This window comes from Seriola dumerili, unplaced genomic scaffold, assembly GCF_002260705.1.
Source record: "Seriola dumerili isolate Sdu_G_001 unplaced genomic scaffold, Sdu_1.0 BDQW01002293.1, whole genome shotgun sequence".
NCBI lineage: Eukaryota > Metazoa > Chordata > Actinopteri > Carangiformes > Carangidae > Seriola > Seriola dumerili.
In genome coordinates, this window is record NW_019176548.1 from 283,045 (window position 1) to 308,760 (window position 25,716).

General features: G+C 38.4%; 2 protein-coding genes and 1 pseudogene across 2 annotated transcripts; 1 reads left to right on the forward strand and 2 right to left on the reverse strand.

Moving 5' to 3' along the window:
* Positions 1-8,124: 8,124 nt before the first annotated feature.
* LOC111239342 (zona pellucida-like domain-containing protein 1) lies at positions 8,125-11,758 on the reverse strand. Its single transcript, XM_022769205.1, has 10 exons — positions 11,745-11,758; positions 11,150-11,265; positions 10,830-11,056; positions 10,221-10,405; positions 10,026-10,098; positions 9,847-9,944; positions 9,681-9,761; positions 9,385-9,556; positions 9,152-9,251; positions 8,125-8,261 (listed from the first exon to the last, which is right to left on the reverse strand). The coding sequence occupies exons 1-10, from the start codon at positions 11,756-11,758 to the stop codon at positions 8,125-8,127; spliced, it is 1,203 nt and encodes a 400-aa protein (XP_022624926.1).
* Positions 11,759-16,667: 4,909 nt separating this feature from the next.
* LOC111239320 lies at positions 16,668-22,709 on the forward strand (annotated as a pseudogene).
* Positions 22,710-23,551: 842 nt separating this feature from the next.
* On the reverse strand, positions 23,552-24,705 carry LOC111239339 (lens fiber membrane intrinsic protein-like). Its single transcript, XM_022769201.1, has 4 exons — positions 24,527-24,705; positions 23,940-24,089; positions 23,720-23,854; positions 23,552-23,635 (listed from the first exon to the last, which is right to left on the reverse strand). The coding sequence occupies exons 1-4, from the start codon at positions 24,699-24,701 to the stop codon at positions 23,574-23,576; spliced, it is 522 nt and encodes a 173-aa protein (XP_022624922.1). The 5' UTR covers positions 24,702-24,705; the 3' UTR covers positions 23,552-23,573.
* Between the last annotated feature and the right edge of the window lie 1,011 nt (positions 24,706-25,716).

Sequence of the window (25,716 nt, forward strand, 5' to 3'; positions counted from 1 at the left end):
AGCTCTACCTACAGTTGCAATCAAAATTATTCAACCCCCACTGCAAATTAGGTTTATTGGCAAAATGTACAAAGTGCTGTTTGCAATAATGTTCAAATTGCTGTTTGCAATAAACAAATCAAACAAGAACAATTTAAATAGCTCAACACAACTAATATTACAAGTGGTATCTCCAAATTCAACACAAAATGCTACATTTAATGACTACTGCAGTCTCAAAATTATTCAACCCCTTCATGACAAGCATCTTTAGTACTTAGTAGAGCACCCTTTTGCTGTTATGACCTGATGCAAACGTGATGCATAGCCAGACACCAGCTTCTGGCAGCGTTCCTGAGGAATCTTAGCCCATTCCTCATGGGCAAAGGCCTTCAGTTCACTAATATTCTTAGGTTTGCATGCTGCAACCACCTTTTTCAAATCCCACCAGAGATTTTCAATTGCGCTCAAGAAGCTTCAGCTTCCTCACAGACGGCATGACATTTTCTCCCAGGATTTCCTGATACTTGATTGAATCCATCTTGCCCTCCACACGCTGCAAGTTTCCAGTGCCAGAGGAAGCGAAGCAGCCCCAGAGCATCACTGAGCCACCGCCATACTTCACTGTAGGCAGGGTGTTCTTTTCAGCATATGCTTCCTCCTCCAGACATACCGCTGATCCATAGGCCCGAAAAGTTCCAGTTTTGTTTCATTGCTCCACAGAACAGAATCCCAAAACCTCTTTGGCTTATTTATATTTTTTTAAGCAAATTGGAGCAGACTTTTCTTGTGCTTTTGGGCCAGTAGTGGTGTACATCTTGGAGTTCGGGCATGGAGCCCTTCAGTGTTTAGTATGCGCCTTACTGTGGAAACTGAAACCTCAGTGCCTGCTGCCACCAAGTCTTGCTGCAGGTCTTTTGCAGTCAGTCGAGGGTTTTTGACCACCTGCCTCCTCAGGACTCTGGTGGCAGCCGTTGATAGCTTCCTCTTTCTGCCACATTCAGGTAGTGTAGCCACCTTTAACTTTAAAATTGCGAACTATGCTTCCAACTGTATCTCTAGGAACATTCAGTGCCTTTGTTATCTTTTTGTATCCTTTTCCTTGTTTGTGCAAAGCAATGATCTCTTCTCTGAACATTTGAACAATTCTCTTGACTTAGCCATATTTCTAACATTCAATGAAACATCACCGTCAACAGTCCAGGTATTTGAGGTGTTCTATCTCAAGCACACCTGATGCAACTAATGAAGCCCTTGATTGGTTGCATCAGGTGTGCTTGAGACCACACCTGATTTGCTAATGCGTGCTCTTATGAGGAATTCTGTTCAGGGGGTTGAATATTTTTGAGACTTCAGTAGTCATTGAAAGTAGGATTTAGTGTTGAATTTGGATAAAGTCCTTGTAATATTAGTTTTATTTAACTATTTAAACTATTCTTGTGTAATTTGTTTATAGCAAACACCTGAAAAATTTTAAATTTTGCCAATAAACCTAAAATGCAATGGGGGTTGAATAATTTTGATTGCAACTGTAAATCTTTTTTGGACACATGATGGTAGTCAGCTCCTGGTTGGTACACTTTCTTTATGTTGCATTGTGGGATAATTTTGAGTCCAGTAAATGGACTATTTAGCTAATCAGCCAAACAACTGTGCAGGTGTTCACTGGCTGTACAACCATTTAGGTAAGGCAAGGATACATGATGCCTCTTATATAGACAATCATATCTCATAAAGCAAATATCTTATCACTTAGATTTTTTACAGCTTAAGTTGCAACAGCGGTGGCTGAGCATGCTGATATGTCATGTGTGTACATGATATTCAAATACTGCAGTTTACAGCTGTGCTTGTGCAGAAAGATTTCAGCTGTAGTGGCAGTGAATGGGAAATTGAAGATAAACTCTTTCATCCGGTTAAGATTGGTTTGATGTTTACATTCTTAGTGACATAGATTCACATTTAAATGTATAATGTGTGAAAAATAACAGCGACTGAGGGCTGAGAGCTACTCAACAAATTTTTTCTTGTTTGGAAAACTTAAACAGCAGGTACATTTGATACCTTGATCAGTCTCTGACTGGGCCAATAAACATCATTTGATCTAAAAGAACATAAAACTGTGTAAAATGTAAATTCACAAAACAAAGAGTATGAAAGAAATCAGAAACCTGAACAAGACTGATCACATACAACTGTGATCATACTGTGACCTGTTTAAGCTTTGATTTAAATTTAACGTTTGTAGATCATAGTATGTAGAAGAGAGACAAGTTGACATATCAGTAAATTTAACTATTCTTCCCATTCACTTCCATTATGAAATGGTAAATATAAAACAGAATAAAAGCTATGAAAGTAAAAATGAATTGCAATGATGTCTAAAATGAGTTAAAAGCTAAACATATACACATTAACAAAATTCCAAAATCTGTATGAATGGCCAAGTAATAAAAAACACAGATTATCAGTAAATAGACATGTTTTTAATGATTTTATTTCTCCCTGTAGGCAAAAGTTATGGAGCACTGGTGGATTGGATGGACTCAACTCCCTATGAGGTGGCCCTGTGGGAGCGCATGATGGCTACCCCTAATGAATGGGTGGAGGACGTACTCCCATTACGAATGGTGAACTCTGCAAAAACTGCTTTCAAATAAGCAAAGGTAAAACACCTGGCAAGTGCAAAGGCAATATTATGTTTGAAAGGTAAAAACACATTAAAATAATTGCTTTAACAATCCAGTGCTCTGATTTAAATTTAGATTTAAAAAATATGATGAAAAATAAAGTGAAGACACTGGAGTGAAAAATTAGGACTCAAGCCTGTGGCTGTAATTTTACAGCAATCTGTGGAGCCACCTGACAAAGTGATTTCTTAAACGGTGTGGCATTGTGAACACTTTCAGATCTTTGTTGAAACTCTACAGGTGTTTCAGGAAAAGGGGAAATAATATTATAAAAGAAATGAACACCTCTGGAGAGTGACACACAACTGTGACTATCAAAAGGAAACAAGGTAAAAAAGAAATTAAAGACATCTACAGGTACATGTTTTAGCCATTTAAAGGGTTTTCAAGCAAGAATGTCACTGAACAAAAAAACAGCACAGAGGCACTCAGGGAAATGTAATCAAGAAACCATACAGCAATCACACTGCAATAAACACCCAATAAAAACCTTTCAAACAACAACACACAAGAAATTCTGGGAGAACATCTGTTCATAGAAAAGTATAGCTATAATTAATATCCACACTAAGCATCTTTATGCCTCTGTGCCACGTATCTTGGACAATACCAACAATCCTCTCCACAACATTCTGGCAGGACAGAGAAGCAGCTACAGCTGCAGCAAACGTCTCATCTCACTGCGCTGCAGGACAGAGAGGTTCAGGAGATCCTTTGTTCCCACTGCCATCAGGCTATACAACGCCTCAGCCAAAAGAAGTGGACTGATTTAATTATAATTGTTTATTTATTATTAACTGTTGTTATTATTATCAACAATGAGATAATGGACACATGAATTTCCCCTAGGGGATGAATAAAGTATCTATCTATCTATCCATCTATCTATCTATCTAAACTCAGGGAGGGGAGATTGTGACCATATTTTCTGCAACTTGAGTGGTTGGCTGCGAGGTAGTAATTCTCTTTTTTTTTCTTGATTACGATGCCCTATATACTACACTCTTGCTCTTTGTCTAGTGGCATTCATGTTTGAAAGCCTTGAAAAAGGTGAAAGCTGAACCATTATAGTATTTAAATTACATATTGTTCTTTTGAATTAAGGCTTATGTTGCAACAGAATCAGGATTCACACTCTTGGCTCTCCAGAGGTGTAAGTATCTACTGTTTTGATTTCTAAAGCAATGTCTTACTTGCTCCCAGCATGCAGCACACCTCTTCACTACCTGAATACCTTAAAAGCCAAATTATCAAGACATACAGTGATCACAGTTAGTTTTCTGCAAGGCTAATATTAACAAACAGCAGCAGTAAGAAATGTAATGGCCAACAGCAAAAATGCACTGTTGCACTGAAACATTATTGATGTATATTTATTATATTTTCTCAAGGGATGTCACTCAAATGTCCACAATAATGATGGTTGAAAAGGTTCAGGGTGACTTTATTTTTAAATAGAAAAAGAACATTTCTGTGTACTTAAATCAGTCTATCAGATTCTACATTTCAGAATTTAGTATTTATTTTCTCAAGTATTTCTTTTTCTTCTTTTTTTTTAAAGCCCAGCACCATATAGCTTTGGTCTAGATCTCCCTTAGGTAACTTTATTTTGGCATGTCCTTTGTTAAGTAATACTAAAACACTGGGTAATGTATTTTTATTGCACTGGACCTTTAAGAAACCAATCTTCCTATACTGTATTTATCTTGTGTCACCTCAAACTGTTATTACAGCCTTTTATTCACTGAAGCATCTCTATCTTCTGAAAACCTTAGTTTCTTAGACTAACACATATGTTGACAGTATTGTAATAAATGTAATTTGACAGCATATCTTACGTATGATGGACTATTGCACTTAAATGTATTAACCACAAGTGGGATTAAAGAAATTAAATACTGAACATCTTTTACAAGTCTCTCTTTTTTATTGTTCTACAAATTTTCATTAATGTTAGAGGAAGTTTTGGAGTGGAAAGTGGCTGCTGCAGGTCAATTTTTTTCAATCACTACATGTAATATCTCTTTCCCTCTGAGGATTTTACTGAATGATTGGTTTTCAGATGGAAAAACAAATAGTTAAGATGACATTGCAGGCACTTACAGCCACCATAGTCCTGCTGTAAGTTCACAGATGATACACCTGCAAAGAAGATGGATGAGGGTGGCAGGCAAGGTGACTGTAGCACCATCTGACATGTATAAAGCTGTTCTCTTCCTTTCAGAAACTCATCTGTAAGTCTTCATTTGGTGTCTGTCTATCTGTTTTCCAATCTCTCCTTTTATATAGGCCAAAAAAACCCCAAAAAGACAAAAAAGGAAACTTGTCATACAATACAGTAACATTAGCTGGGCATCAACATCAAATATGCAGAACTTCCTCAACACAAGGTCTTTGGAAAAAGTACATGCCCACTGTTTTTTTATGTGTGAACACAAATCGGCTATTTCAATATTGGATGTAGCATCCCCAGTAGCTTGTGATTTTTGAGATGGGAAGTATAATGATAACTCACTGAAACGCATTCATTTATTGCAAAAGTTGAGGTGATGTGAATAGGACAACATTGTAATAAGATTCTTACTGGATTGATAAATGGAAGCTATGAACCAGCTCTGATCCTTTTGGTTTTTCTCTCAAGTGCTTATAAAGACATGGGACACTAAAACAAAGTCTGGACTCTGCTGGAGCTTCCTGCCCCTCTTGACCCCCACCCTCCTGCTGTCTATCCTGCACAAACCCCTCTGCTCATTCTCCAGTCAGCACCTGCCCTCAGTCTCCACCCACTAGCACTCCCTCTGCATTGTCTGCCAGCCTGCTCGTTCTGCTACACACCTGCTGCTCATTTGCTCATTTACTCCTCAGTATATGTACCAGTCACTTTGCCATTGTTGTTTGCCAGATTGTAGTTTGTGTATATACACTGTTGCTCATAAAGTTGGAATAAAATATATTTTTTTTACCTCTTTCCATCAAATGATTGTGACAATGTGATTTATTTCATTTCACCTGGGTAATTGGGACACATAATGTAATCATTGCACCTGGTCAAAAGTGATTACTGATGCATTTAAATAGGAATAAACAGAAGATTGTGTCTGAAAACAAAATTATTCCAACTTTATGGGCAACAGTGTATATACAGCTCTGGAATAAATTAAGAGACCGCTGCAAAATGATCAGTTTTTCTGATGTTACTATTTATAGGTATGTGTTTGAGTAAAATGTTTTATTCTATCAACTACTGCCAACATTTCTCCCAAATTCCAAATAAAAATATTGTCATTTAGATTATTTATTTGCAGAAAATGACAAATGGTCGAAATAACAAAAAAGATGCAGTGTTTTCAGACCTCAAATAATGCAAAGAAAACAAGTTCATATTCATTTATAAACAACACAATACTAATGTTTAAACCTAGGAAGAGTTCAGAAATCAATATTTGGTGGAATAACCAAATGATCATAACATTGCCAGAGCAGAAGAAAGCAAATTTTCTTCAAGGATAACCTTGTACATGGCTTTATTCATGTGTCCTTCGCAAAGACGAATCTGCCCGATTCCAGCCTTGCTGAAGCACCCCCAGATCATCACCGATCCTCCACCAAATTTCACAATGGTTGCGAGACACTGTGGCTTGTAGGCCTCTCCAGGTCTCCGTCTAACCATTAGATGACCAGGTGTTGGGCAAAGCTGAAAATTGGACTCATCAGAGACGACGACCTTACTCCAGTCCTCTATGGTCCAATCCTTATGGTCTTTTGCGACTTGAGCCCAGCCCCTAGGAGCCTGTTTCGAACCGTTCTCGCCGTGCACTTCACCCCAGCTGCCCTTTGCCATTCTTTCTGTAGGTCACTTGATGTCATCCTACGGTTGCTGAGTGACATTCGAATGAGTTGACGGTCATCCCGGTCAGTGGAGAGTTGTATTCGCCCTCTGCCGGTCTGTAGCTTTGTTGTCCCCAATGTTTGCTGCTTGACCTTATTTCTTATGAACTGCCATCTTAGAGATTTTAAGGATGGAAGCAACCTGACGATCACTGTATCCCTATGCCAGTAAAGCCAGAATTGAACCCGTCTTTTCCTCACTCAAAACTTTTCTTTTCAGCTCTCTTGGCATGGCCAATAGTTATTTACTTTTGAGGTACTACTGCACCTGTTTTTGCCATCCAGCTGGTCCTATTGCAAGAGGATAGTGATGACCACAGCAGTGGTTTTTATACTTTTCCTCATTAAATAAGATTTGGTTCAGGTGATCACCTAATCAGTACCTCATTAAGTAAAATGAGGTGTGCTTGTGTTGGAATTCAACACTGGAATGGAATGGCTGTCATACATGTAGAGATGCTGATTTCAGAAAAAATTGCAGTGGTATCTTAATTTTTTCCAGAGCTGTATATATATATATAACCTTTTCCAGATTTTGACCTGTCCCTGTTAATATATCGTGAGTTTTTGCCTGATCCCTCTGTACCTCTCTTTGGTTGGACTGATTTTTGGATTTGAACTCTGGAACAGACTGTACTCTGTTTTGCCAAAGTTTTTTTAGTAAATTCACTTGTTTTGCCTTAATCCTGTCTCTGCCCTATGAGTTTGCCCCCAAATGGAAAAAAAAATCAGTTCCTGCAGATTTAAGGATAATGGAGTTGATTGATATTCAAAGTCTTAAAACTAGATTTTGACACAGGGCTTCTCTATGAGACAGGGCATCAAGATTGGATAAAATTAAGAGCCACTTCAGGGCTATTAAAATTTCTATTTTTGTTCAATGCTTCAATAATGGAAATTACCAAATCAATGACTAGTCAAAATGACACACAGATAACCTGGGTCTTTTGGGACAAACTCTGGCTATCAAGCACATGTACAGTGCAGTACATTCAAATTATTAGTCTTCTACATTAATCACATATTTTAATGTACAGTAATTACAACTGACACAGTACAGCAGAAACTGTTGTTTAGATCAGTATAATCGACACAAGTTTCCAATTTTACTTATATTACCCAGTTATTCATCATTTACACCAACCTGTTTGCTTTCTCTCATTCAGTCTGTTCAGTCATAAGAGACAAAGTTAAAACTGAGAGTTTAATGATGTGTTTTATCAAACAATAAAGCATGACTACTTTCTTCATCATTCTCATTGAAAACATTTGAAAAGTGAGCCATTTCTAACTGATTACAAAAGATACCACCAATAGTTAATACTTCAATATGACTGACAACATGATTAAAGCTAACGTTTAATCATATAATAATACAATAATACACAATTATTATAACAGGTTCTGTGCCCTCATCTCCACATTTATAAACTATGTGATTCGAAATGATTATAAAGTTGCATGCCTAGATAATCGCTGACCACTGTGTTATAATGCTTTGTATGTGAAATGGAAAACTGGCAGTTTGTGAAATAAGTGAAGGGACAGCACTCTCAGTCTGTGGATGTTACTGGATGACTGGTTTTCTCCGCTTGATGTATAATGCAAAGTATGCAGCCATGGCGACCAGGATAATAGCTAGGATGACGATGCATACAATCACAGCCACCACAGGGCTGCTGTAGTTGCTCTCAGATGCCAAACCTGCAGGAGCAGGGATGAAGAAAAGAATAAAGATATCACACGAGGATATACTTCATGACTACAGTAATTAATAATGTTACCAGTTACTGAATGAACATGAACCAACAAGGTAGTCCATCAAAAACAATTTTACCCAGGCCATTACGATGTATTCATATAGACAAACAATCACAGAGAGTGACAGATACACGTCACATACTCATAATGAAGATTCTTACCATGAGAAGCCAAGAAAGTTGGAGAATCTCCTGAAAAATTTAGCCAAAACAATGGTCAGAAATTGACAGGGTTCATTTATTGTGTTTAATAACATAACTGATCAAAGAAAAGTTTATATTTTGAAAAATGCATTGATACCACTCCCATCTCCATCAGTTTAGCAGCCAGTTAGCTTAGCTTAGTTTAGCTTAAAGACTGGAAACAGGCTGAAATAGCTAGCCTGGCTCAGTCCAAAGGTTAAAAACAATGCCCCCTACAGCACCTTTAAAGCTCACTGATTCACATGTCTAAAAAAAATCCTTTGTTTAATCCATGCAAGTGTATAAATTACATTTTGTGGTTTTCCTATTTCCAGTCTTTATGCTAAGCTAAGCTAAGATAACCACCTTTTGGCTCTAATGTTACAGGTATGAGAGAGGTATTGATCCTCTCATCTAACTCTCAGCAAAAAAAAATGAATAAGTATCCCCAGAATGTAAAACTACTCATATAAGGATATTAAGATATTAAAATGGTCATTGTGGCCCTGGTTAATTTTATTTATCATAAGTTTTTGTCAGATTTAATCAACTGAGCAAATCAAGATTTTATTTTGAGATTATATTGTTTACTTTATATTCTGATGATAGAATAAAAGGATATGTTTGTTGTATTTTGCGTTAAAGACGCACCACTGCTTTGTTTGCCCACAAGTATGACGGGCGAGGTGACTGTAGTGTTGGCTGACACAGGCGGAGTCTCTCTCTTTCTCCTGCTTTGGGAACCACAGTTCTGTTGAAAATTAGTAAAGACGAACCGAACTCAGTACGATTTACATACATGATGTACCGATTTGTGATATCTTAAAATTATGTTAGGAACTCATAAAGGAAGTCTGGTGAATTTACCAAAAAAGTTTACTCACAGGCAGTAATGCGCTACATGAAGACACCTCACAGAGTCTGGTGACACAGTGCAGGTAGAAAGTGGAAATCGTCAGATTCTTGTGCTCCACAAATCTGAAGGCCTCAAAGGAGAAGTGTGCCTTCTGAGACGCCCCGTTGAGCTCCACCTTAGTTTGTGCGTCACGTGTACACCTTGGGTAAAAAAAAGAGACAGGTAGTGTTACTGCACATGGGGAAGTACAAAGCGCTAGTTTGGAGTTGAGTGTCACAGTAAGTGGAAGGTATTATATACTGTGGTTACAAACATGAGACTCACCCAACAAAAAGATCATAATAGGTGTTAAGGAAGGGATATGGACTTGTTGTTGCGTAGCATCTGTCCAGCAGCACGTTGAACCTTCCAGGACAGACAGGTGGATTTTAAATGTTTTTTCTTTTTAATAGAACTTGTGGTTTACTGTAAACTGGCAAAACCTAAATACCTGTCTGTTAGATTCGTAGCTTTAACTGCAACATAAATCTTGGTCTTCAGGTTGAGTCCTGTTTGTGGGATATTTAGGGTCTTTTGGTATTGTTCATCCTGAAAAGTAAGAACAAAATCAAGTTATAAAATGTTAAAGAACATTCTCAGCCCATTTCTAAAAGCTAGAGCAGGTCTTACTTCGTAGAGCTGCATACTCAGCGTGCTGATGAAGCTACCATTGTTGTCTCGTATGGCAAAATTCACACCTGATCTGTATTGAATGAAACAGAATTAACATTATGTGTTAAAAAAACTTGGATGAGTAAAAATGTGGTTCAGTCCTGCTTATTCCACAGTGCAGGTGTTATTTAGGGTGTCACTTGGCATACTCACACGCCCAGTTCAGTATTGTTCAGGAGATACTGCATTGGGTAACGACAGGAGAATTTGTACAGGATCTGTGGGCGATAGGTGATCATACCCGCAGAGGGGTCTACGGAGGTAACGATGCCAGAAATGTTGACGAACTGGACATTTGAGAAGTCGGAAAACTCTCCACTCCCAACCTCACTGATTATCTATTGAAAAAGAAAACATATATTTTGGTGAAAACAGTTCAAATCAGTTTTCTGATTCATGGTTTGATGCAGGAATCCTGGTTTTAAAACCAAAACACAGACTTTTACCACATTACACTCTATTCACTACAGATTCTGGACTATTTTAACATTTCTGTGTAATGGGAAATCTTCTTTATTGTCATAGCATGAGGTCTTCCAGTAAATTTGAGGATAGATATGTGCCAATTCAACCCTACGTCCTATCTATACAACTAAACAGTTTCCAATATTATGTTGAATAACAACGTAATTATGTCCCTTCTTTCAATAACAGAAGAGTTTGCTGCAAATCAGTTAAATATATAAATGTAATTTCTAGGAGACAGGGTTGCTAAATTGATGTAGACATGAAAATAATAGGTAGAGCTATTGTCAAGAATACCTTAAAGTCACTATTGCAGGCGGAGATGGCAGTTTGACTTATGGGGATTTTGAATTTTAAGACTGGTGGGTCAACGCTCCAGTCAGCAGTCCCAAAACACTCAGGTTTGTTTAACTCATTATTGAGGACCATCAGAGACTCATTGTAAAGAGCTTGGTACACTGGGCAAATATAGATGCTCAGGTCCATATGCTCAGTGCCACAGACCACAGTTATGTCAGAGTTTTCTAGGAGAGATAAAAAAAAGGGAGGATATAAATCAAACTGCAGTATATGTGTGAAAATAACAGTAAATAAAGAACATATAAAATGTCACAAACCTGGAGGTCTGTTTGTATCACTGGTAATGCAATCATCTGGTATCTGGGCCTCTGTCCTCAGAATTAGGCCAAGCTGGCACACAAGGATGACCAGCCTCATTGTTCTGAGTGTGGACCTGTGAGAAAACAGCAAAACAATGGGAACCAATGCATTCACTGTCTTCTTTCAAGGGAAAGTGCTTTGAAAAAAACTTTTTTTTTATCTACCCTTGTGAAGATGAGGAAAAAGCTTACAAAGATAATGGAGTAACTTAAACCTCATCATGCATCATACAGTAAGCAGTCACTTGAAAGAAAAACAAAAGACATGCTTCAACCTGGGCATTGTCAGGTGTTCTTCAACATAAAATAACTGATACCCTTACATTCAGTTGCACAGGTTTGCACAGGACATAAACGTATCACACTGCATTTTGCATGTCAAGAAAGTAAGAAATAAGCTGGCACTTTCTCCATCATTGACATGGAAAGAAAAATAAAAACATTTTTAATAAAGTATAGGCTCTTTCATACAGTATAGAATAAATAAATAAATATGACCAAAAGTATTAAACTAGTGGGAAAAAAGGTTGATAAAGTTAATCTAGGGACTCACCTGTAAGTCTTCATTTTGTGTCTATTCACTCCCAGATCTCTCCATTTATACTGTCGCCCTCCAAGGGGTGTGTGAGGGGAACAACTCAGACAATAGTGTAATATGAGATGCGCTTTTAACATTTTCATATTTTATGTACTGTACATTTTGAATTTTAATAAGAATTAATGTAAAATAAACTTCATGCGGTGTGGCATGACAAGTGGTTCCAGCTCCCCTTATGTTAATCTAGCTGTGTTTTGACAAGTTTCTTTAAAAACACTGTCAGTTCTCTGCCTCAAGACTTTTTTTCTGGTGTTAAGTAATGGAGTGTGTGTGATAATAACACCAAGTTCTGAACTGTCTGTTTCTTTACATATATATGCAAAGAGGAATTTGTCTTAACTACACATGTTTTATCAGCTTAATATACTTAAGGTATCAGAAGTAAATGATAATTAAATATTTAAAATGTAATGAAAATAGTTTCAAGAAAAAGTTGGAAATTGTACATTTTAAAAAATACATTGCATTTGAAATGCTTAGCTCTTAGATTTTATGTAAAATCAACAAAACAAGTTTCAAGTAACAATTTTTGATCGGCCTATGAAAGACCAGGATCAGTGATCTGATCACAAGTTTTACCTTTTGAGATCTTTTAATGTGATAAAAGTCTTGTTTTGTAATGACTCAGTTTTTGTTATGACCTCAGGCTGTAAACTGTAAATAGAAAATTTCAGTGCTATTTTGTACAGTCTGCAAAGAGAGGACACACCTATCTGAAAGAAATCCAAAGTCTTTTGTGAAGCATCATAACACGAAAGGGCCTCCTGAGTAACTCGTCCCTAAAGAGTACCACCACAATACACCATGAGGGTACAGCCTGAAAAAGGTGCCTGTTGGATTACTTTAGATGTATCCGATTTCAAATGCCAGTTTTAATCTCTCTTTTGTTGTCTAAATAAGCATTTGTCTGCAAGCCATGCCATCAGTGTTACTGAAGGCACATTTTTTCAAAACTTGGACCCACAAGCACTAAATGTGGTCACCCTGGGGAATTGTGAACACAATTAGGTCAGGACCCAAGATCAAAAACACAAACGTTCTGTTTTAGAAAGGAGCGGATACAGTTAGTGTTTGCTGCAGGTCTTGAATGGGAAAACAGAGGATTTTCATTCTGACAGAGATGAAGTTTGAGGATGAACTTAACCTCACTTTGTATTGAAAAAAAATAGGCCGACATATAGACATGGAGCATTAAAAATTTTCATCAGAAGAGACCACAGATAAGATGCCCCTGTATCAGTGACACTGTGTTGCCTCGGAAAGATAGTGTTGCCAAATAAACCAGCAGCGTGTATTGTGAGTTTTGCCGTGACGCATAGATTCTGGGGCCCGGCTTATCACAGATAAATCAGTATCATCATATTAAGGTGTGTAGATTATTAAGTAACAAGAAATTGTAGAGCAGAAATGGCAAAGGTATGTTTAGGTCACTCAGAAACAGCTATTTACTTTACCAGTCTAGAAGAAACATTGCGAGTTCAGCATCAATTTGTTCCTTTACTCGCCAAGAGCTGACTCCAGCAGTGGAAAGCAACGCCAATGCTAACTCTTGTTTTGCTTATATTTCTATTGCGTCTTTTCTTCAGCTTAAGAACAAGAACTGCCTAATATCTATCTATCTATCTATCTATCTATCTATCTATCTATCTATCTATCTATCTATCTATCTATCTATCTATCTATCTATCTAAGTTAGCATGGTAATGGTCCAGCCGACCATCTTGTCTCTTCCCAATAGGGAGTCACTGTGGCATCCAGGCTGCTCTGAGGAAGTAGTGCTGCTTAGAGGGCATATTAAAACCTCTTGGATTGTAAATGCAATGACTGCTGAAACGACCATCACCACCACTGCTGCCAACAAGAAACCACATTCAGTGGCAGAGAATTACATATAGCCTCTTTAAACACACAGACCTTTATCTGTAACCAAAATAATCTTAACTCAGTCCACTTACAAGCTTTTTAAGCTTTCAGCCTTATAGAATGGTCTTCATTCAGTGAATGGAGCTGGCTCATGAAAAAAATATCGGCTTGTCCCAGACTATTTTGTGCATGGAGCTTCATTCTTGAGCTTGGGAACACGTATACTGTACACACTTGAAAGTACACAAAATACCACAAACAATTATTTTCGATTGAGCTTTTAACTCTCAGTAATTGTAATTTTCCCTTACTTTGAATCATTTTTTGAAGCACGCTATCCTTCCTTTTTTTCAACAGGCATCCTGGTAACAATGCCAGTACATAACACTCTCATGTGTCCAGGAATGTGATTCACAGAAATGTGAGGAATAATAGACATCATACACTCTAAGTGGGAACAAAGGTGTGTATTGATGTTTACATTGAAACAAGAATGTTAGTCATGTGTCTCAGGGGGCAAAACAAGTTTCTTGTCTATAGGGATGCAACAGTAAAGGCAGTTCAATGGTGAATCCACTAAAGGGACTCATGGGAACACAATTGTAAAAAATATAGTTCATTCACAGCCTAAATTACATAACACACGGTGAAGAGCTAATGTTTTCATAAAATTATTAATCATGTTTTTTATTGCCACCCTAAATTAACAAAATGGAGTTGTCAGCATTTGATTTCAGTCTTAGCCTGTACAGACATGTAATAACCTGAGAGTTCAAAAGTTGACAAGTGAACATAGCTGGTAACTTAAGTGCCAAAATAAATTATGATGTTCAGACCTGTCACTGCACAATTTATCTGATCCTTTTGTTTTTACCACACAATATGTTAAAGTAAATTTCATGGGACAGTTTCTATCATGTGTTACATGTATTGTTTAGTTTTTTTGCCAATGTTATTTTCTATTAATTTTTACTTTTTATATATGCACGCATAAATATATCATATGTATACATTTTACTTTTATATTTTTTAGATCTATCTTATCTGATCCTATCATTTCCTTCCTTTTTTATCCATTGCACCTTCTCAGGGTCAAATTAACTGGAAAGTATCAAATTGTTTAGTTTAACCTTACAATAGATTTCTTTTCAATGCCTATTGACTGTAATTAGACCATGCTCTGAGTCACACTCTCAAACACATGCAACACCTGAGCTGGATCATATATTGTGACAGTAACACAGGAGAAGCCTCTTTTATTAAAGGTCACATCAGGACACAACTTTTGTATGTACTGTACTTTAAATGATAAACCAATCCCAGTATTTGATACAAAACTTGATGATCTGTGACCCACTTTTATTTCCACACCCTGATCTCAGTTTTTATTCTCACATAAATATTTGTTGTTGCTCATCAGATTATGTGTTTTACAGTTATTAACCAACATGTCAGAGCCTTTATGCTTCTAAAATGACTCACTGGGTTTTCACCTGGCACTTATGGGTGTGGTTTAATCTGTTGAGTCTGCTGGTACTTTCACTGACTGCAAACAGTTATATAACATTTGAATTCTTCTTCTTCAGTGGTGGAAGACAGCCTCAGATCCTTTATTCAAGTAAAATGAACAGGACCACATTGTAAAATATAGGCTTCTCCATTTCAAGTGAATTCATGCATTAAGCAGCCTACTTTTTTAGAATAACTCCCCTGCTCAGAGTCCTATGTATCCAGTAAAATGGAGTAGTATCCATTGTTTTTTTTCAATTTATTAATGAATCCTTTTGTGTATAAAATGCTCATCACAGTTTCCAAAAACTCCCACTTGTTTGACCAACAGTCCAAAACCCAAAGATCTTTTGGGTTTATTGTTTTTATTTTTTTTTATTGTGTTTAATTAAAGTACCACACAGAAAATCTGGGTATAATGTAGTGTTCAATCAGACAAAAACACACTAACAGCCACAGGAAAACAGGATCATTGGGACCTAACAGCTCATTTTTCCCTGGGGCCCCACAGCAGATTATTCCAGCAATGGGACTTGGGACTACTTAAGGGGCTCCCCGTGTCAGGAACCAATAAGCCTTACTTTTCTCTGATTTCTAAAAAAGTAAGACTACAAATGTAGCATTTTTTGTGATCGTCCAGTGTCTTTTAGTCATAGAAGCCACACTTAAGTTTCCATATTTCAAGGAAGGATTATAAAACAGGTAACAGGGTCACTGACCTCTAGGGCCTACTAGGTACAGGGGCCTGAGAGGTCAAGGGGCCCCTGGGCCAGAGCCACTACATGAAGTGACTGTTCCTCTTTGAAAGTCATAGACAAAATGACCATAAAGACACTCACAATGTTCATTAAAAGACACAAAAAAAATATTAAAAGATGAAAAACATAAAGAGATGCAAAAACAACCTCAAAGAGATGCATCATGATCACAAAGAAACAATAAATGATCAAAAAGTGACAAAAAAAAAATACTACGGAGATACAAATTGACCACAGAGACACAAGATGACCACATAGTGATGCAGAACAGTCAAAAACATAAAAAACAATCAAAAATAACCACAGAAAAACATAACGATGAAAAAGATATGCAAAACAACTACAGACACTTAGGCTACAACCAAAAATCACATGAAAAATGACCACAGAGATGTGCAAAACAACCAAAAAGAGACAGAAACAACCACAAAATGACACACACCAAACACACAAGAGACATAAATGACCACTAAATGACCAAAAAGAGATGAGCAATTATCATGACAAACACTTTCAGTCTGGGGCTCCTGCACAGAGGGGTGGGAACCTTTTACATGTGCACTGCAGGGGCTCATTTTCTCAAAATCCATTTATGCATATTCCTGGTAGCAACTGCTGTGGAAACGCACAGACGAATTTTTAATTGGACCGTTGAGAGAGGCAGTGAGACTGATGGGAGAGGATTGGCCGGCATCGCTCCTCCTGTGTTCCAGAGAGTTCTGAGTGGGAATGATGTTGAGGAGGCGCGGCCGCTCCCACACAGCGACTGACAGCGGGGAGCCGGGACCCGTCACACTGACAGAGAGAGGGGGACAGCGAGAGAGTCGCTCAGGGAGAGGCCAACCTTCAGTATTAGGAACAGCCACTGTAACTTTAACCCGATAAAACGACAGATTCTGAATTTAACGGAGGTGAGTATAGCTAGGTGGTCGATGTATTAGGCTATAACTTTGACTGCACAGAGGTTGTCAACTACTTTAACATTACATTAACTTAATTAACGTTAATTAACGTTAACATGTGCGACGTAAGTGTTAACGGCTGCTACAGTTACGTTATTTAAACTTGAGCTAGTTATCGTCTATTGTTACCAACTTCTCGTACTAATTGATGCTTTGAACTAAATTATTGTAACGTCATTATGCATTTTAACCTGTTTGGCATTTCATTAACATTTTACACACAACATTAACACATCAGTTAAATAGAAAACATGGCAAACAACATGTATGAAATGACGCTGTTAACACGCTGGTTCAGGATGTGGTTCGCAAAGTTGCTAATATGCCATATGAAGTAATGCACGTCTGCAGAAGAGGTTTCATGGCGTCTTGAAATTTTGTGTGCAAGTTACAAGGAAGTGAAAGGAATGACCCAGAAAATTCCCACCCTCCTGAAATCATAGGTGACACGCCCTCCTGTACTGGAGCTGCTGTTGACAGCTAAAGCTAATGATGCAGGATGCACTCCCTTGCCCTCAGAGCCAAATTATTTTAAACACATACTAACATAACTGGTGAAACTACAGCATTGTAGTGACAACAATAGCCAAGTTTAACTGTGTTAACACTATCAAGACTATGAACATGCATATTTCTCTTTAAATAGAAATGTAAGTCAGATTTTGCACAAACCTACACAAAAAAGACACAAAGATGCCTATATTTTGTCCTGTGTAATAATGAAAGTAACTAGGTGCATTTACTCAAGTACTAAAGTTAAATTTTTAAGGTACTTAGGCATTTATGATGACATTGTACTTTTTACTGCACCACATGTATTTGACAGGTAAAGTTACTAGTTACTTTTCAGATACATTTTTACATAAACAAAAGCTATGATAATCTTATAAAATAAGTGTAGCCCACCAATAAAGGTTAAGGTTTGCTGGAAATTGGGGCTGAGTGGGAATGATTATTTATATATATTGCAGTATTGGGTGTCATGACTTAAATTTGTCTGTACACTTGGATCTGTTATTTAATTTAGTATTCACTGTATTTTGAACTTGAATATACTAAATGAATCAGTTTTATAAGTTTGTGTTTACCTACCCAGGGGCTGCCAATGGAAATGAGCTGAATCTAGTAAACCTCTTGTCTTTGTATGAGAAAAATGTTCTTTGTACGTGGACTTTGACAAATAAATGTTATGTAAAAAAAAATGATCAAGTACATAACAGAAAGGTCAATTTCCTTAAATTTCTCCATTATCTTCCCTGTCAAAAATGAATATTTTCATTATCTATAAATTAAATAACCATTTAGACTATAAAATGTTAAATTGATAGTTTTAAAAAACAGCTCATCACAAGTCCCGTCAGCCTAAATTGATGTCTTCAAATGTCTGTTTCTTTTGTTTTCGTTTTTTGTTTTTTTCAACCCCCAAAGACGGGGGAAAGCAGCAAACACTCATATTTGAGAAACCTGGAACCAGAAAACATTTGAACGATTATTCAAATAATTGCTGATTCATTTCCTGCCAGTCTTTTCCAATCGACTAATTGATTATATGGCTAATTGTTTCACTCTGATATGCACTTTACTTCCTGAATCGAAGTACAGAAATCCAAACTTCTTACCCCCTGTCATGTGCACCCCCTTACAATGGCTCTGTTCCCTCCTAGCAAGGCCCACCACACCAACATGAGATCCATTCCCTACTTTAGGTGTAGTGACCTCCCATGTGGCTTAACAGTAGGCTAACATTACAGTATATTGATCTTCTGCTACTGTAGCAACAGTAAAAACAGTTCCAAGAAGTTACTGCTCACTGAGTCATCGTGACAATTTTGTTGCTGAGTCAATTTAGGAACAAATCATCAGCTCCTTTTCCAGAGTTGATATGGTTTTTATCAGCAAATTATCCAGGCAACGAATAAAACCAATTCTACCTCTGAACAGTATTTAATATATAAATATTTATAATGAAATAGAAACTAGCAAGGTCCTAGAGCTCAAGTTTACATATTATAGTTGCTTGTTTTGTCTCAAACCCAAATATATTCAGTTTACCATCACATAAGACAAAGAACAGCAGCAAATGCGCACGCCGGAAGAGCATGAATCAGACCAGTTATGCATTTGATCATCGATTCATCAAAGAAAGGTGATCAGCTTATCAATCAGGCTACTGAAAACCTGCTTCCTAGAAAAGGCTGTTGCCTCCCTGTTTTCTGTTGTTGCCATAATAAAGGCAGCCGTTGCCAAGCTGTCAAAAGTGGGGAGGCTTGAAAACAGGTGCTGTGGACCCTCACTTCACTGAGGCAGCTTTTTTCCACTTCTGTTTGAGCAGCTCAGACTCTGATAATAGCCTCATTACCCTATACAACAAATGTGCATCATAGTAGCCACCATAGCAGTCAAGGAGAGCTTAAGTTACTCATGTGTCATACATCCAGATTTTCAGTTCAGTGCCAGTGTATGATTAACTACTGATTACTTTCATATTCTCAGGAACCATGTCTAAGGGACCAGCAGTTGGTATTGACCTGGGCACTACCTACTCCTGTGTAGGAGTGTTCCAGCACGGCAAGGTGGAAATCATTGCCAATGACCAGGGAAATAGGACCACGCCCAGTTATGTAGCCTTTACCGACACTGAGAGGCTGATTGGCGATGCAGCCAAGAATCAGGTGGCACTGAACCCCACCAACACAGTATTTGGTATGACTTTTTTTTCTAGAAAAATCAAGTATGATTAGTTGTTTCTGGTTATTAATGTCATCCTTTTGCTTCTCAGATGCAAAGCGTCTTATTGGACGTCGCTTTGATGATACTGTTGTCCAGTCAGACATGAAACACTGGCCCTTTACAGTCATTAATGATGCTTCACGCCCCAAAGTAAAAGTGGAGTATAAGGGTGAGACCAAGACCTTCTACCCAGAGGAGATCTCCTCCATGGTGCTGCTGAAAATGAAGGAGATTGCAGAGGCTTACCTTGGCAAGGTACACCTGTGTGCTTTAGTTTTTACAAAATACATTTTTACAATTTTTTATATTTTGATTAAAGACATGGAGGTTTGCATGAGTAATACACACCTTAACCAACTCCAGTCCCATTATTTTGACTGCAAGATATAAAGAGGACATTGCTCTATTTGTGTCTTGTTTACCAGTTCTGCTGTTTTAATCTAGAGATCTGTAAAATAAAAATAAAAATAATACGATGAAAAAATGCATAACTACTTTTCAAAATGTTATTAATTTCCCATTAATTGTTGTTACATGCAACCATTTCCTTTTTGCAGACTGTAACAAATGCTGTAGTGACTGTGCCTGCATACTTCAACGACTCTCAGCGCCAGGCTACCAAAGATGCTGGGACCATTTCTGGGCTTAATGTGCTTCGTATCATCAATGAGCCGACTGCTGCTGCTATTGCTTATGGCCTGGACAAAAAGGTAAAATAATTATTAGGGTAAAGGTTTCAACAAGGTAAAGTTTTTAACTATTAAAGATTTTTGTTACAGTGTGTCCAACCTGTACTATGTACTTATAACTACTGAAGTAATGTAGACTTTCAACGTGAAGTTTGAGAAGTGGATGTATCCAATACTCTTGTCAAATTACGGTTAAATCATTTCAAATTACAGGTTGGATCTGAAAGAAACGTCCTCATCTTTGACCTGGGCGGCGGCACATTTGATGTCTCCATCTTGACCATTGAAGACGGCATCTTTGAGGTGAAGTCCACAGCAGGCGACACACACTTGGGCGGAGAAGACTTTGACAACCGCATGGTCAACCACTTCATCTCTGAGTTCAAACGCAAGTACAAGAAAGACATCAGCGACAACAAGAGGGCGGTGCGTCGTCTGCGCACAGCTTGTGAGAGGGCCAAGCGCACCTTGTCATCCAGCACCCAGGCCAGCATTGAAATTGATTCTCTGTACGAGGGCATCGACTTCTACACCTCAATCACCAGAGCCCGGTTTGAAGAGCTGAACGCAGACCTGTTCCGAGGAACCCTGGAGCCTGTGGAAAAGGCTCTCCGAGATGCCAAGATGGACAAGGCTCAAATCCATGATATTGTCTTGGTGGGAGGCTCCACTCGTATTCCCAAGATCCAGAAGCTTCTGCAGGACTTTTTCAACGGGAAGGACCTCAATAAGAGCATTAACCCAGATGAAGCAGTAGCCTATGGTGCAGGTGTGGTCCCTGTTTGGCCATAAATATAATGGTTCTAACTTGTAATAATAAAAAGCTACACATTTATTAATTTGTTTTGCAGCTGTGCAGGCAGCCATCCTGTCAGGTGACAAGTCTGAGAATGTGCAGGACCTGCTGCTGCTCGATGTCACCCCCTTATCTCTGGGCATTGAGACTGCTGGAGGAGTCATGACTACGCTCATCAAGAGGAACACCACCATCCCCACAAAGCAGACCCAGACTTTTACCACCTATTCAGATAACCAGCCTGGTGTGCTCATTCAGGTATGACAACCACTGCTTTTTCCTGTATTTAGCTAAAAAAAACACTTAATTATTTTGGAGAAGGTCTTAAATTTCAAACAAATCTTCATTGATGGGTTGACCTGATGTTATTTTCACAGGTGTTTGAGGGTGAAAGGGCCATGACCAAAGACAACAACCTTTTGGGGAAATTTGAGCTGACTGGAATCCCCCCTGCTCCCCGAGGGGTTCCTCAGATTGAGGTGACTTTTGATATTGATGCTAATGGCATCATGAACGTGTCTGCGGTGGACAAGAGCACTGGGAAGGAGAACAAGATCACAATCACTAACGACAAAGGTAACATATAAAGTAATACAATGTATCTAATCAATCATAAATGTGAGATTAGTACATTATTAAATTCATGCATTCATTCATGCACTGCTGCTGCTCAGGTCGCCTTAGCAAGGAGGACATCGAGCGTATGGTCCAGGAAGCGGAGAAGTACAAGGCTGAGGATGATGTGCAGAGAGAGAAGGTGGCTGCCAAGAACGGTCTAGAGTCTTACGCCTTCAACATGAAGTCTACTGTGGAAGACGAGAAGCTGAAGGACAAGATTAGCGATGAGGACAAACAGAAGATTCTGGACAAGTGTAATGAGGTCATCAGCTGGCTCGATAAAAACCAGGTATAGGTCAGAAGTATAGTCCAGTTTTGTGGTTGTAAACTTTGACAGCTTAAGTGTTAAAATAATTGTCAGACTGACATCAGATTGATACTGAAATGTCCCTTCTTTCTTTTCTCAGTCTGCAGAAAAGGATGAGTTTGAGCACCAGCAGAAAGAACTGGAGAAGGTGTGTAACCCCATCATGACCAAGCTGTACCAGAGTGCAGGTGGGATGCCGGGGGGAATGCCAGGAGGGATGCCAAGCGGTTTCCCCGGAGCTGGTGGTCCTCCTGGAGGAGGAGCATCCTCTGGCCCCACCATCGAGGAGGTCGACTAAACTAGAGGTTGCCTAGACTTGCATGAGCTTGTTCTCTTTCTTCTTTCGAGGTTAGTGTGGAGGGTGATCATGTTCATAATATCACAGTTATCTAAATCGTTATACTCAGAACCATTTACCACGCCTCTATTGGGATCTATCTGATCATATTTTTATGCCAGACTTAGGGCAGCACTTCCACTGTAGCTTTTTTGATTGGCAGTTTTTCCAGGAGTCTATGTTGCATTTTGTTAAACCAGTCCATGATTGCATTACCACAGCAGGATTTTTTTCTCCATGAGCTGATTTTGTGGCCGAAATGGTGGATGTTGTGCAATACTTTGAAACTAAAGAATAAATAAAAGCTTTTTGCATTTTGGACTCATACCTTTTCTTTTCATCACCTTACAGCAGCTACAATGACAATATACACTGCTGTTGATTTTAGGTGTTGAGACAGGAAGAGGGATGAGAGAAGATCCGAGTTAATACAGTCATGTGGTCCTCCTTCAGTTAGACTTAGTTAGTCTATATTTTATTTACAACTAGTATTGTCCTGAAAAGACACGTAAAAAAAAATAAAATAAATAATAAGATTGTAAAGTGGAGTGGATTTTGCAGTAAAAATGTTATCTGTCTATAAGATTGCAATACAGACATTTAAATGCATTTTGTTTCATAATTTTTGACCACTTCATTGTGTCCTTAAACTTCTGAAAGCTAACCCACACCCTTGTCTATAACATCTGCTACAATACTCCCTCAACAGTGATAAAGATTTATTAAGCACTTCATCAAGTGATAAAGATTGTCTTTGTTGAGCTCAGGTTCACTTAGTTTTTAAATAGGACATTGATGCTGTTGTTGGTAGAACATCATGAAATTAAATGATCACGTGTGTCATTTAGCTCTTTACTCATAACTTTGTAAAAAACACCCCCAGTTTTACTGCTACAAATGGAAATAATTACATCTTCCATACACAGATATACGACTCTAAACAGTAACTTGTCTTAAACTAACAAATTCACTTGCTGATGTCAAGTACAGTCACATGAGGCCCGATACTGGTGTCACAGATAGTATTGTACATCGATATTTTAAAGTCTTATTAATGCAGAGAGACAAAGTAGACAACAAAGCCATTGTTTTTCTTATTTATTTTGCTTCATCATGAATATTTAGTTTAACAGGAAGTTGGAAAGTTCATTGGGATATTGGTTCCTCTCGGTCGTATATTATGGACCAGTGTTGTCTTTGGCAGTCTTTGGCAGGTCAGCGTGAGTTAGAGTTTCTTGGGCATTCATGCATCCGGTAGGCACACATGTAGAAGATACCTGGAAGAAAGCAATATGATTATCAAGAGAAGAGGTAGAATATGTAGTGTGAACAACAACAAGTCTTGGTGGTAGGATGCATACCTGAGAAGAATGTGAGCACCACTGCCACCCAGCCCATTATATAGGACCAGGAGAACCGCCAGCTGCCATAGCGTTTACCATAGTAGTTCACTGTCACTCCAGTGTAGACAGCCATGGCCAGCAACACAAAGAAGCCTGCAAAAAAAATTAAATCATGAGGTTGAAATGATAAACATCTTAATGATAGACTTGCATGTATGTAATGAGGTGAGGAGTTTACAGGAGATGAAGAAGAGGATGCCGGCTGCAAATGTCTTATCAAACCCGTCAAAGGAGGAGTAGTGGATGAAGGCCATGACTCCGATCACAATGCCAATGAAACAAGCCAGCAGGGAAAGAATCATGAAGGCCCGGGTGGCATCCCAATACGCTGTGGGTGAGAATATACAAGGGAGGTCTGAGACCTGAGAGAGCAGGCTTAAAAGAAGGCCCAGTACTAAAAGAATTCAGAGTCATACACCAAACTCAAGTTATGTTTATTCATGCTTTTCCTCATCTATCTAGGAGACAGCTCTAGTTTGCCATCTAGTGTTTGGAAATGGCTTAGTACCCCAGTTGTTGCTTCAAACAAAGGATAAATGACTTAAAAATGAAACTTTTGTGTCTAACAGGAATAAAATAGGGATAGACTTAAAAAAAAAAGTGAGTCTGCACTTGAAACACCCCAAAAATTCCCCAAAGGGAAGTAACCCCAGTGCTGATCAGGGTTAGTGCCGAGGTCACGGGCTGATTGTCAGCGACTTAATAAATATAAATGAGGATCTGCCTGCCTGCTCACATGCTGTGGAAGACGCAAACGAGTCTTACCAATGCTGTCTGTGTGTGTCATGCATTTCCCAGGCACACAGTACCGCCACAGGCCCTGGTGCATATAATTGCTGGAGTGACGGTATTGCATCCAGTAGTCGGTTGCCGTGGAGACAATGAGGAGTATGTTCCCAACTCCGGCACAGAACAACCCACCTCCCATGAAGCTGTACATCCTGACAAAAAACACTGACTGACAGAGAGAGGGAGAGAGAGAGAGAGAGAGAGAGAGAGAGAAAACAGTGCAGGTCAGGGCCCCGTCACATTTGGCCCCAGCTGAACCAATTACAGTGGGTACTTCCTGTTACAGAGCACAGCACTAGACATGAATAAAACAATATCTAAAAACATTTGGCAGGATGCCACAAATGTTATGCTGGAGCTAGACAGATCTGTTTATAGAAACATTACTCATTAGCAGTCAGCTCAGTCTGACAAGTCATTAACCTCTAACACTTTTTGTTGTGCTGACAAACATTTTTCAAACCCAGATATTTATGTTAAATTCTTACCAAGAACATAGGGTTTCTAAAAACACCACATATGGCATGCTCAAGAATGGGAGAAAAAAGAACACATGAGAATGTGTATAAAATAATGCACAATCTTTGAAGTATATTTTTTCCAACTAGAGTCAATGGTGTAAAAACATGGTACATTGTTTTAATATTTTATTTTTTTAAAATTGGGTTTTCACACTTATTTTAAAGCTATTTTAAGGAAAATCAGGGTTCAAGCGGTTAACCACCAAATGCAGAAAAAAATCAGTTTTTATCTCTGTGAAATACAGAATGTCATAATGTATGCACATAACATTTCACACATTATGTTTTCATATTAATTACATACCTTTATCTTTTTTCCCCTTCAGAAAAAGTCAGAGATTCCAATATTTCGGGTTGTCAAAGCACAGAGGAGCCCAATATTGCCCAGGGTAGCAGGAAAGTTTTGTTTGTGCGTAGGAAACCAAGCGAACAAACGGGCTGATGGAACAATGGGGCATGCTGAGCCACAACCAATCACAGAGGATGAGTTTTGTGTTTTAGGGAATCTGCTGAAAATACAAAACTGTTAAAGCGCTGTGCACATCTCAGTAATACTGATGACACAGGGCTTTTAATTCAAAATGCTGCACAACCACCCACAGTAAACTCACAGCCTGAAATAGGCTTACCCATAGTATTGTGGAA